The sequence below is a fragment of the Littorina saxatilis genome, linkage group LG14, assembly GCF_037325665.1.
Source record: "Littorina saxatilis isolate snail1 linkage group LG14, US_GU_Lsax_2.0, whole genome shotgun sequence".
Lineage (NCBI taxonomy): Eukaryota > Metazoa > Mollusca > Gastropoda > Littorinimorpha > Littorinidae > Littorina > Littorina saxatilis.
In genome coordinates, this window is record NC_090258.1 from 36,722,284 (window position 1) to 36,735,159 (window position 12,876).

At 37.0% G+C, this 12,876-nt stretch overlaps 1 protein-coding gene across 2 annotated transcripts in view; it reads right to left on the bottom strand.

Moving 5' to 3' along the window:
- Positions 1–12,876, bottom strand: part of LOC138947693 (uncharacterized) — a 44,586-nt gene that overhangs the window by 29,701 nt on the left and 2,009 nt on the right. For both annotated transcript variants that reach the window (XM_070319223.1, XM_070319222.1), the window contains exon 2: positions 9,468–9,596. In XM_070319223.1, the coding sequence (XP_070175324.1) occupies positions 9,468–9,528 (61 nt within the window). In that variant the 5' untranslated portion in view covers positions 9,529–9,596. The remainder of the gene's footprint in view (positions 1–9,467; positions 9,597–12,876) is intronic.

Sequence of the window (12,876 nt, forward strand, 5' to 3'; positions counted from 1 at the left end):
ATGAATGGTACTAATTTGGATGACTAAACTGCACCATACACAAATGGGGAAAAAAACATACACAGGGAAAAGCATGGATTACAATGAGATTCAATGCCACTGACAAGTCCAATAAACAAGAAAAAGAAAACTTCAAGTAGAAGCTACAGAAATGGTTACTTAACAGAGAAAAAATGCAAACGTTAGCAATGGCCAATGCCAATTCCTGGAAGTGTACTGAAAGCAAGAGGCCGATAATTTGAGGTATTACTGCATGCATTGTGAATTGAAGGAACTAGAAAGGGTAAGGATGATACGGAGGGCCAAACAAGCACAAGACTACACTCCAATTCCCATACTGCGGCACAACCACGGGCAACGGAGTCTCGCTCAGCCAAGGACACGATGTGCCAAGCACAGTCTATATATATATATATATACAACAGCTAGATACACCTCAACTACTGTGCACTCACACAGTGAACAGGAATTCAACATACAACAGCCAAGGGCAAGTGCAAGCATGAAAACACAAATTAAAAAATATACATTATAAAAAAATAAAAACACCAAAAGAAATTATAAAAAGGTGGGAGGGGAAAACAAAAACTCAAAAGCCATGTTGAGAAGAGAGATGTCATCAATATGCACAGCAGCCTGTATACACCAATCAGCCTCTCGTTGCACAATTCTACACTGTACTACTTTATGGTTTTACTTTTAAGCAGGTACAAAATCATGCATGAACACATAAAACGGCTTAAGCTTAAAAAAAAAAAGAAAACAGAGAAAAAAACACACATGTAAAACTCAGTAAACAGACCAACCACAGTCTGTACCTATAGAACCTAAATTTCGGAACACTGGTAAAAATTAAGGCAAGCTATGAGAAACTGTAAAACAATACTGACATGCAAATGAACATGGCAGAAACAGCAACAGATGCAGCTTGGTCCTGTGGTGTCAAGATATAAAATGTACATGTCGAACTCTACTAATTACTGTATTCAAATGATTCTGCTCAAAACAAATTGATCAACAGAAATAGTCAGGGCACAAAATGTCACGAATGATTCTATAGTTCCAATTCACAAGATCAGTCAACACGAGTATCTTGAGCGCTCATCTACAACAGTTTTAGCATCAATGTAAGCAATAATCATAAGTCGTGATAAGTCGTATGTTGGAGTCCTTGTCGGATGGTCCATGCTTGACAAAAGGAATTTACTTCTAGCCCTGTCATGCACCCTGACATCTTTGGTCAGGTATATCACAGTAATTAAGCGATGGACAGACAGACACTAACATTAATTAAGCTTGAAAGACGAGACCATTCATGTCTCTTGCTGTTTTAGCAGGTTTTTTTTCTTCCTCCTTTTTACCTGACTTTGTTTTACAATCTAAAAATACTCCTGCATATGTGAATATTAGTGTGTACGTGTTTACTTCAAAAACGGGACTTCTTATCTGCTCCCGTTTATGTCCCACTCCCAGCCAATTAGGTCAACTTTGTCATTTTACAGCCGTCATTGCAGGTGTGAAGATAAAATAGGTAGGCGTGCATAGCAGGTAAATTCTCTGCCAAAACACTGTGCAAATGCAGCAGGAAAACAGGCCGATTTAAATACCATATTGATACACAGGAGGACCCAAAACACACACTGATCACTCAGTAACAACAAAAAGACCAGTGAAACATGATCATTAGAGCAGTGACTGCAATGTGCCAGTCTCTCTTTCATTCACACCGCCACACATATATATAACTGCAATATTTTTAAATTAACAGGACAGTGCTTTACATCTTTACAATCAAACACTTCACAGTCACATACACAAGCATCTAAGTTTTGAGCATACTTTTTATTTAATGTTTCCCCAGGTCCCAGTTTGCTTGCCACATTGTCAGTAGTCTTATTTGTTTAGCAAAAATAAAAAAGGGCTGAAATGTCTAGAACACAGCATGCAATGTCTGTACCCACATCCCATGCAGACCTTGCGTTCAGAGCTAATTACTGCCATCAATTGTCCAGAGAGCCTCACTTGTTCATCATAATTAACCATCAGGAAAATGTCAGTAACATTTACACAGCAGTTAGTGGAATTCATTAGGCATGAGCAACGACAAGAGAATGGAATGCAAACTATACATTTCCTGTGATCCATTACTTTATGTTTTTTCCTTGAACTTTTGTCTTACTTACCTCAGTGAAATAATCACGACAGCTCTCTCTCTCTTTCTCTGTGATTGCTTTTGCTACTATTTCAAGATTGCTTTTGCTACTATTTCAAAGTAATATATTTCCTTGTCTTGAAATACTTTCTAAAACTGAAGCTTAAGTAAGTCTGCTTAAGTCAATTTAAGAGTTTTTACCTTCCTGATGTAAATGTTACAAACCCTTACAGTTCTCGCTCTTTGGACTATTATCAGATCAAAGTCAAGTGGATAACAGATTATTTTAACTGCACCCTAAACAACTTTTCTGATCATATAAAAACGTTGGTGCATACGTGTCAACTGACCATTAACAAGACCAGATCTTAGTATAAATGCATGACTAAATAATAATGGCACACACATTGGCACCATACAAAATAAAGATACTTTACCTGCTTAGATTCCAATCTCAAAACCTTCAATACAAAGACAAAACGGTTGAGTTTACTCCATGAAAAGGACCATAAGAAACAGATTTAGGATGGTAGGTAATACTTTAAGGCACATGTAGGTGTACCAATTAAGATACATCTAGCTGCATAAGAGACACAGCTAGCTGCAGCCCACAGTGGCTTGTACAGACAATATACCAGAAGAGGAAAAAAGTAAAAGCAGGTGTTAATAGGGAGGATCTAAGTACTTGGGCAATAGCAACAATATATTCAACTCATTTTCATGACTATAATAATATAAAGCATCCATGGAACCTCTCTTAATTCTTTCAAAGAGATAACAAAATAGCGTTTAAATCCCTAGTATTTTCAAACCTTAACATTTAGTCTCACTTGTATTAGATACAACTCATTGTCACATCTTATTTTTCAATAGAAAGTGCTTTTCACTGAGAAAAAAAATACTTGCAGTAAAATTCCTACACTCATGCAGATACTTCTACCAGTGTGATTTTTCATTGTAAGCTTGTTCAATTAAGATGCTATACATATCATACCTAGCCCGGAGTTATACCATCAACTGTAATCAACATTTAAACCTATCCTATCAAAACAAAACTGTATTTACAACCAATTACAACAAAAATATTAATATGTCAGGGAATATATTTAATATTCTGAATGATATTCCAAGCAAGCCCACATTCTAAAACTGTTGATGAAAATGTATGTGTCACTCTGAAATTGAGGAGGGAAGGGGGATTCAGGGGATAGGGATGGAGTTTATAATAATTATACAAATTACTCTGGTTCTCACGGGTCACTCACTACTTGCACTCAGAATCTGCGAGCAGACGCTCTTCCAATTTTCAAATGAATTACTAAGCTTTACACTTGTGCACTAAAAATTTGGAAAAGTTTTACTTAATCTAATGTGTACATGAAGAGTTAGAGGGAGCAGGTCCGCAAGTCTCTTTGCTTTCGCAACTGTTTCTGATATATTAACTAATTAAGTCTAAAAAATGTATGAGGTATTCACAATATCTTACCTAAGACGCACATTCTAATGCCTTGTGAACTCACAAAACAAGTATTAAGACTCAGTCTTAGACTTAGTTTCGCCAACTGAAAGTTTTCCTGTAGTGGGTAATAGTTTGTTTCTTAAGCTACTAAGAAAACAGAAACACTTTATTGGTGAGAATACTGCTCTAACTGGACAAGCCACACCTCCTTGTGAGTGTGTTACATGTGTGAGTGTGTGTGTGTGGGTGTGGGTGTGTGTGTGTGACTTGTACAAAGTCTACAGCGACTGTGCAGTCATGTAACACACACGGTACCCAAGAATTATGCTAGTCCTCTTGCGTTTGCAATTGCTCTGTAAAATATTTCTCCTTTGATTTTTCAGACCATTTACTTAACAAATCTGTCTGACAGCAGAGTTGTGTTGTATTTCTATTCTGTGCTGAAGTTAACAAATCTATCTTACAAGGCAAAAGTTCTATGAAGATGTAAAATGTACTGCTTTTGAAAATATTATTGTGGCTTGAAAACATTCTCCGCATGAACAGTAAAAATTATACTCTGTGATACTTTGTGAACCCACATATGTACACATTTTTATTCATTCTGTAGACAATTCTGGTGTTTTTTAACACTACGTAATATTGATTGATGATAAATTCTTAAAACTACATGACTATCAATCCCTGATACCTATTCAAAAAAGTACTGATTTGGCTATGGTATATAAACAATATTATATTCCTTGAAAATAGGCTATGTATGTGTAAACAGTCAAAGGAAGGGAAGGGGACATTAAAAACAAGCAACACAAAAAGGCCACTGACAAAAAAAAAACTACAAAAAGTTAACAACGGCTGAGAAATGCAAGTGTGCAACATGTCAGAAAAAAACGGTGCAAGCAAGTTTTGGACCCCCCGCGCATGGCAGCAAACTGGAACCTTTTGTATAGATCAAAGATACACAACCTAGCAAACACATGCACAACCATATACCTACCCCGGTTATTCATGTAACTAGGTTAGATCTTGTGACAACTAAGAGCCAAACACCCATAGCCAAAATTCATGTTCAGTCTTTGTGCATGAATGCTAAATTCTCAGGCATGTATGTGGTAAGTACTTCAGGAGGAAATGCTGTTCACAAATTAGGAAAACAGGGATTTTTATGTTGATCTTATTTGGTATGCAATCGGTTACATTGGATAAACAAGAAGAGCAAACGCTCGATCGAGTCACTTTCGCAGTTCTGAATATTATATGAGGCATCAGATGGACAGGAAGAAATTGCTATTCACAACACAATGAGTCACGTTCACATAAAATTTGAGCCCGGTCACTTTTATAGTTTCCGAGAAAAGCCCAACGTTAAGGTGTGTGTTGCCGAACAGAAAAGGCTAGTTATCTCCCTTGTTTTTCTGATAACGTTCGTAAAAGGCTACAGATGTAAATACTTTGATGTAAAGAATAATCCTACAAAGTTTCAATCACATCCGATGAACTTTGTCAAAGATATAAAATGTCTAATTTTTCCTTTGACGCTGACCTGTGACCTTGAAAAAGGTCAAAGGTCAACGAAACCATCGTTAAAGTGTAGAGGTCATTGGAGGTCACGACTAAACAAAATATGAGCCCGATCGCTTTGATAGTTTCCGAGAAAAGTCCAACGTTAAGGTGTGTGTTGCCGAACAGAAAAGGCTAGTTATCTCCCTTGTTTTTCTGATAACGTTCGTAAAAGGCTACAGATGTAAATACTTTGATGTAAAGAATAATCCTACAAAGTTTCAATCACATCCGATGAACTTTGTCAAAGATATAAAATGTCTAATTTTTCCTTTGACGCTGACCTGTGACCTTGAAAAAGGTCAAAGGTCAACGAAACCATCGTTAAAGTGTAGAGGTCATTGGAGGTCACGACTAAACAAAATATGAGCCCGATCGCTTTGATAGTTTCCGAGAAAAGTCCAACGTTAAGGTGGTGTCTACGGACGGCCGGCCGGAGGGGACGGCCGGCCGGACAGACTAACACTGACCGATTACATAGTCACTTTTTCTCAAGTGACTCAAAAAATGATATTGATCTTATTTGGTATGCAATCGGTTACATTGGATCAAAAAATGATAAGACCATCTGGTAAGAAATGGCCATGCCTTAAATAACCAGCTTGATCTTTCAATTATCCTTAAGTTTTACTTACACCTCACTTTTAACAATTTTATCATACATTGCTTCCAGCAATGCCAAAACGCAAATCACTTATTATAACAAATAAACAAAAAATAAATTTAAGGGAGAAAAAATAAATCCATAAAAGTGGGACAGAAGATTCAAAGCAGATAATTCAAAATCAATTCAAACTTTCAATTAAATAATCAGGTTTTTGGCTACAGATTTAAATCCATGTCTATTCATGGACAAAGTAGAGAAAATGAACTTGAAAGTTGAAGTAGCTGTGGGTGTTTGGCCAGCATCATACATACAGAACAACAACCTTGCTGCTGACATAGCAAAAGATGAGCCAACGCATGCAGTCACTGCTCACAGATGTACATGTCTGTTACATACATGGATGATTACATAGCCCATGGTTTTTAAACACATGTACAACCATGTAACCAGGCTTGCCAAGCTCTTGCAAAATAGACCACACAATCCTAGGTTTACATAATGACTACAAGATGTACTGGAACAGTCTAGACACAGACCTATAACTTACATAACATCATCTCTAAGAAAGAACTTGAACGCGTAACCAACCAGCAGATGAATAAAGCTTAAGACTAAATAATAACCATTATACATCAGTACAATATGTGCTACATTTCAACTTCCACTGATTTTGAGGGCACTACAAGATCATGGTGATGGTGAGCAGACCAAAAGGCAGTTTCATTTTTTTCAAACTCACAGATTCCTCAAAGCAAATCAACCATTTAAAATAGAAGAAGAAATATACTTTCACACCAAAAAAATGCAGGATAAAATGATTAACAAATAAAATGTTTTTATCTGTGCTGCTCTTGGAAGAAAAAAACAATCCGCCTTTTGATCTGTTCATCTTCAAAAATAAAATACAAAGAACATATTCTTCTTTTATTCAAAAGCTCTTTCTCTTCAATTTGTATCAAGATCAATAAGAACAATTCCAGATATAAGAACTACAAGTACTGTAAATGTGTATACATTAGACATTTAAAGCAACCAATTCTGTCCGAAATTGAACCTTATTCAAGTTATTGCAGTATATATATAATATAAGAAAGTGACAGAAACTGAACAAGCAAACAAATCAATAGTAACACAAAAATCAAAAACCTGTTAATGCAATGTATTATATGCTACATAGGAATCCATCCACCAGTTTATCCATCTACCCACTCTCTCACAGTCACACATAAGCATACAGAAACCGAACAGATTTGCAGGGAAACCTTTTGAATAAGAAAAAAGTGCCTTCTTCAGTCTCACATAATTTACAATTTGGCAATGATTACATTACAAGATGAACAATCAGAAAAGTCCAAGGACTCATATTAAAACATTCACTCACACTTACAAATGCATGCAAAAGGCACCTCATCGTTACAAGCATTACATCTGCCTAATTGTCTACTGAATCATAGACTATAGTTCATGTATGCAAATGTGTAGTAATTCACAAAGCGCCGTTAAGCTGTAGTGTAATAACACACTGTCAATTTACTTTGAACTGCCCTTACCGTAAAATCCCTAGCAAACGCCCAGTATCTAGCAAACGCCCACCCCCTACTTTCGGCCAAATGTTGTGCAGAGGGGTCACTACCTAGCAAACGCCCACCCCGGTTTAAAAAAAAAATGTTTTAAGACAGTCGGCCTCCTTTATCTACGATTTGTGCACACTGTTCAATGGTTCGCCTTTTTTTGGGGGGGGGGGGGGGGGGGGAATGGAAGGAGGGGATAAAATTACGTCATGTCTTTCAGTGACGTCGTTCAGTGACGTCTTTTATTGAGTGTTTAACACTTCTCTCCTTGACAAGCACTTCCTTTCTAAGCTTATGTTCAGCCATGCCGAAGCACAAATCATATACAGTGACATAAAACTGAAAGCCCTGAGATATCTTGACAACGAAGCTGCAGGCAATGTTTCGTTATGTGCCCGCGAGTTTTCTTTTGACAGAAATAAGAATGAGAGAATGGAGGGAACACAGAAACATATTAGAACAGCAATACGGGAAAGAAAAGGAAAAAGGAAAGTTGTCTGAAAGACCGCCAGTTAGATCTGAAGAAGTTGAACAAGTTGTGATGGAATACTTGGAAGAGGGTCTCCAAACAAGAGAAGAAACTGTGTTTGTGCTGACGTTATTCTGAGAATGAGAAAAATCAAGGTCACTTGTGTTCTTTATTTTTCTATCACAGAACCTTAACCTTAAACAAACGGTGTGTTTATTTTTTTATCAAAATTGCATAAATCACATGGTTGTATCACTTTTTTTTCCTCGTGAAAATGTGATGACACTTTATCTTGCAAAGGGGTGTATACCTAGCAAACGCCCACCCCCTACTTTTACCCGAAATATGTGCGGAGGGGGGGGTGGGCGTATGCTAGGGATTTTACGGTATTTAAAAATCAAATTCCAAAAAGAACACCTAAATTAGCCATGAAAAATATTGCTGTCAACTGACAACTTAAATGACTTTGACTTCACCTGAAAAATACTCTTTGTCTGTTCACAATATCACTGCATAAACAGTCTCTGCTCCTAATAATTATGTTCTCTTAGATGCTGCACTTTTTTAAGTAGGTTCTTTTTCTTCATTAAAAGCATACACACTAGAGTTAGACACACAGGTATAAGGAAAAGGCAAAGGGTTAAAAAAAAAATCTGTAATGGAACAGAGAAAAATGACTGTTCCAAAAGCAGTAATGAACAGTAACAGTCTGACCACAAAGCTACAAAAAAGTGCCGAGAATAAAATAAAATAATTAAAATAAATGCATAACCACACATGTGTAAATTCAAATGAACATGATCATAATGGAATTATTATGAACACCTTAAAACTACCATTAAAGCTGACCTAACATTAAAACCTGCAAGCTAAACTGTACACAACTGTCTTAGTTTAGAAGAATAAGACTAAAAATGAACATACTGTGAAAATATGATTATTCCAATCATTTTATGAACCTGGGAGTGAAAGTAACTGGTCTGCGCTTTCATTCCAAGGATGAAAATCTACAAGGAATTGCAAAGGGTTGTTCTGATGACAGAACTTGACCAACTCTTCAAGTTTCACAGGAGTAGGTTAGAATATTTATAAGCAAATGAACTCATGTTGTCTTAATAGGCGCACAAAACACAAAATATTTGACAGGCAACATTTTTCTGCTTGCCGATTCTCACTTGTCGGCACTTAGTATACAAACACCTAATAGTTGTGTGAGAAGTATGCCCTGCCTCCGTGAAAGTACACAAAAGAATACATAACTTTAAAAGCATACACTGTAACAAACAGTTTTGAAGTAGCGTTTGTGTGCTATTAATAATGCAAGTGACAATTTCAAGAACTGGGATGTTAGGCTGAAAACGGATGTGGACATAACATGAAACTGATTGGGACGCCACTAAGAAATTCATGGAAGGCTGATCTTAAGATTCAAAATGCGTAAACTGTTTTCTTACATGTGTCAAGACGCTGCCTTGAAGCCTGCAACATGCAGTAGAAGACAAGTACTGTTCATACCTGCCAGGTGCCATGCACATCTCTCTGCGTTACCTAGACAACTGTTCAAACCTCTGTGCAAATCAGGTCAACTACATTACAAAACAAAAGAAAAAAATACAGAACTATTGTTTCAAGGAGATAAAGGATTATACCTTGGTCTTTAGAGGGCCCTGGCGCCACTGGCCCTGCCTTGACCGCAGTCTTGGTGTCCATGGTTCAAAGGTCACCTTGACTGTTCTTCAGAGGTCAGTCAGTCTGCAGCTTCTTGTCAACTGTGTTATCTGAGCAAAACATAAAACAAAACAATTTTTTTTTCAACCCAGAATAATGATAATGATAACTGTAAGCTACAATTATTGTCTTTATTAGCTACCAATGCAACATCTTTTATGATGCAATCATGCCTAACAACAATGCTGAGCACTCAACAGGACTGTTTTTGACATGACAGAGGAAAGAGATTGCGCTCAATCGTAGTCATGCTCTGCCAAAGAGTGAGACACTGAGAGAGGGCAGTAAATTGCACAGTTCACACTTTCATTTTCTTTTGTAAGGCGGTTGCAATCTTATGTGGACATGACCATATGAACACTTTAATTCAGTTTCCAGCTGCCGTCCAAACACACATGTATGCATAAATCTGCTTCGTCAATTGGTCATGATGGTATCCGTCAATTGGTCATGATGGTATCCGTCAATTGGTCATGATGGTATCCGTCAATTGGTCATGATGGTATCCGTCAATTGGTCATGATGGTATCCGTCAATTGGTAACACTAACAGAAACACAATGATGCAGGATGTCTTACTAGGTCTTGGTCAATTGATTGTATTGTCATCATGGTCTTGGTCAATTGATTGTATTGTCATCATGGTCTTGGTCAATTGATTGTATTGTCATCATGGTCTTGGTCAATTGATTGTATTGTCATCATGGTCTTGGTCAATTGATTGTATTGTCATCATGGTCTTGGTCAATTGATTGTATTGTCATCATGGTCTTGGTCAATTGATTGTATTGTCATCATGGTCTTGGTCAATTGATTGTATTGTCATCATGGTCTTGGTCAATTGATTGTATTGTCATCATGGTCTTGGTCAATTGATTGTATTGTCATCATGGTCTTGGTCAATTGATTGTATTGTCATCATGGTCTTGGTCAATTGATTGTATTGTCATCATGGTCTTGGTCAATTGATTGTATTGTCATCATGGTATTCGACAATTGTTGTATTGTCATCATTTGCCACCACCGCAGCATGTTTGTGACAAAAGCTGCTGAAAATTTTGCCACCTGTATGTCATTAGTAACAGTATGGTTCATTCACTCAATTTCAACTAAAATTAAAAATGTCATCTTTTCCGCACCTAATACTTGATGTTAAAATTGTTGTGTTTAATTAGCGTGTATCCAGGTGTCAGTGTCACATGACCTACACCAAAAACGGGGGAATTTACCGGGAAATGCACCCAGTGCTTTTTCTGGTCCCATGCAGTGCTACCAGTACCTGAGGTAAAATTCCTGCATGAAATGCTCCACATTGTATTGAATTTGAATTTTTAATTTCTGCATCAATAATGGAATTTAAATCAGCAGACACTCCTTCAATCTGCCAGCGGTCGCGCTGCTGGAAGAACCAAACTATAGTGAAAGATACAGATAATGTATAACTGTAAGATCAGCCTTATGAAATGATATACATGTATATGGGTCATTCTCAGAAATGGTGGTCCAAAGTGTTACATGTACAAAGTAAAAAATAAAGTGTCAAGAAATACAAAATAATTGTTTTTACTATGAAGTCTATTGTTTGCTATACATAACAATGCAAAAATTAGACAAAAAGAGTAATTGGTTGCTGAATAAGAGACGTTTTAAAGTGTTGTATTTACGTGATGAATGTTGTAACATGGAAACCAAATTCCAACTTTAAACCACCTAAGCCTTCAATCCTTTGTGCATTTTTTATCAGTTCTGCAATATTTTTGTGTTCTACCCAACACATTCTAGTTATGAAAGGTAAGGACTTCAACTAATATTGGTAAAAAAATGACATTTGGAACTGACTAAGGTGAATGTCGTAACACAGAAACGATATGCTTGAACCACTTTCGGTTCCTGTGCGACAGACATGAATCTGCACTGTTTGGCCTTTCCTGCCGGCAAAACCCGTCTGACCCAAAATAACTACACAAAACACAATTCGTCAGAGTTTGCTGTATTTGTTGAAAGTTCCTGTTGCGTTCAGATTACCCATTTTAAGTACTTGATGAATGTCAAACATCGACAATCAGAGGATACAAAAACTTCTTGGCTGCTTTGTTCTGTAAACTTCGCGCTTTGAGAGACTGTTTGCACTCGATATCCTTCCGACACTACATTGTCGCCATCCGCGGTGTGTAAGTTTGTGACAAAGCTTTGCAGGCTCGACAATTAAGTAAAAACTATCTTCAGTCGTAACGTAGGTCGGGAAACAACGCCATGAGTTTCAGCAAATGATATGATTCTGGTGTTTTCTGTGAATATTTGGCTGTGATTCAAAGGACTATTTTCTTGTTCGAACTTCCTGTGCGCCAAAGAGCTAAAAATAGCCGTGATGTGGCAAAGTCATGGAGCACATTGCTGTTCAATGTTCGCACGTCGAGTCGGGATACGATGCGTTACGACATTCAGATTTTTTTGTTCGAAGCCCGTAACTTCAAATTCAGCGTGAGTTTTTGCAAAGATGTGTTGCTACGTCCAAGACTGAACTCCTGACTGTCGATTGCAGTAATTTGTTGGTGTTTGCATGTTTGCATTTAGCCATGAGAATGAACATATTGTTGATCACGAAAGTCGTGTAACGCTTCGGCGATCCGGAAACGGCCGAACTTCGCAATTGAAAAGCACACAAAAACAACACCAACGTATAGAAACCATTTTTATTGACATACAACAATGCATTAATGTCTCAGGAATAGATTCAGATGAAAAAAGTCGTGGTAGAAATAATTTTAATTTACTTTTTATATTTAGTCAAGTTTTGACTAAATATTTTAACATCGAGGGGGAATCGAAACGATCGAGGGTCGTGGTGTATGTGCGTGTGTGCGTGTGTGCGTGTGTGTGTGTGTGTAGAGCGATTCAGACTAAACTACTGGACCGATCTTTATGAAATTTGACATGAGAGTTCCTGGGTATGAAATCCCCGAACGTTTTTTTCATTTTTTTGTTAAATGTCTTTGATGACGTCATATCCGGCTTTTCGTGAAAGTTGAGGCGGCACTGTCACGCCCTCATTTTTCAACCAAATTGGTTCAAATTTTGGTCAAGTAATCTTCGACGAAGCCCGGACTTCGGTATTGCATTTCAGCTTGGTGGCTTAAAAATTAATTAATGACTTTGGTCATTAAAAATCTGAAAATTGTAAAAAAAAATAAAAATTTATAAAACGATCCAAATTTACGTTTATCTTATTCTCCATCATTTGCTGATTCCAAAAACATATAAATATGTTATATTCGGATTAAAAACAAGCTCTGAAAATTAAATATATAAAAATTATTATCAAAATTAAATT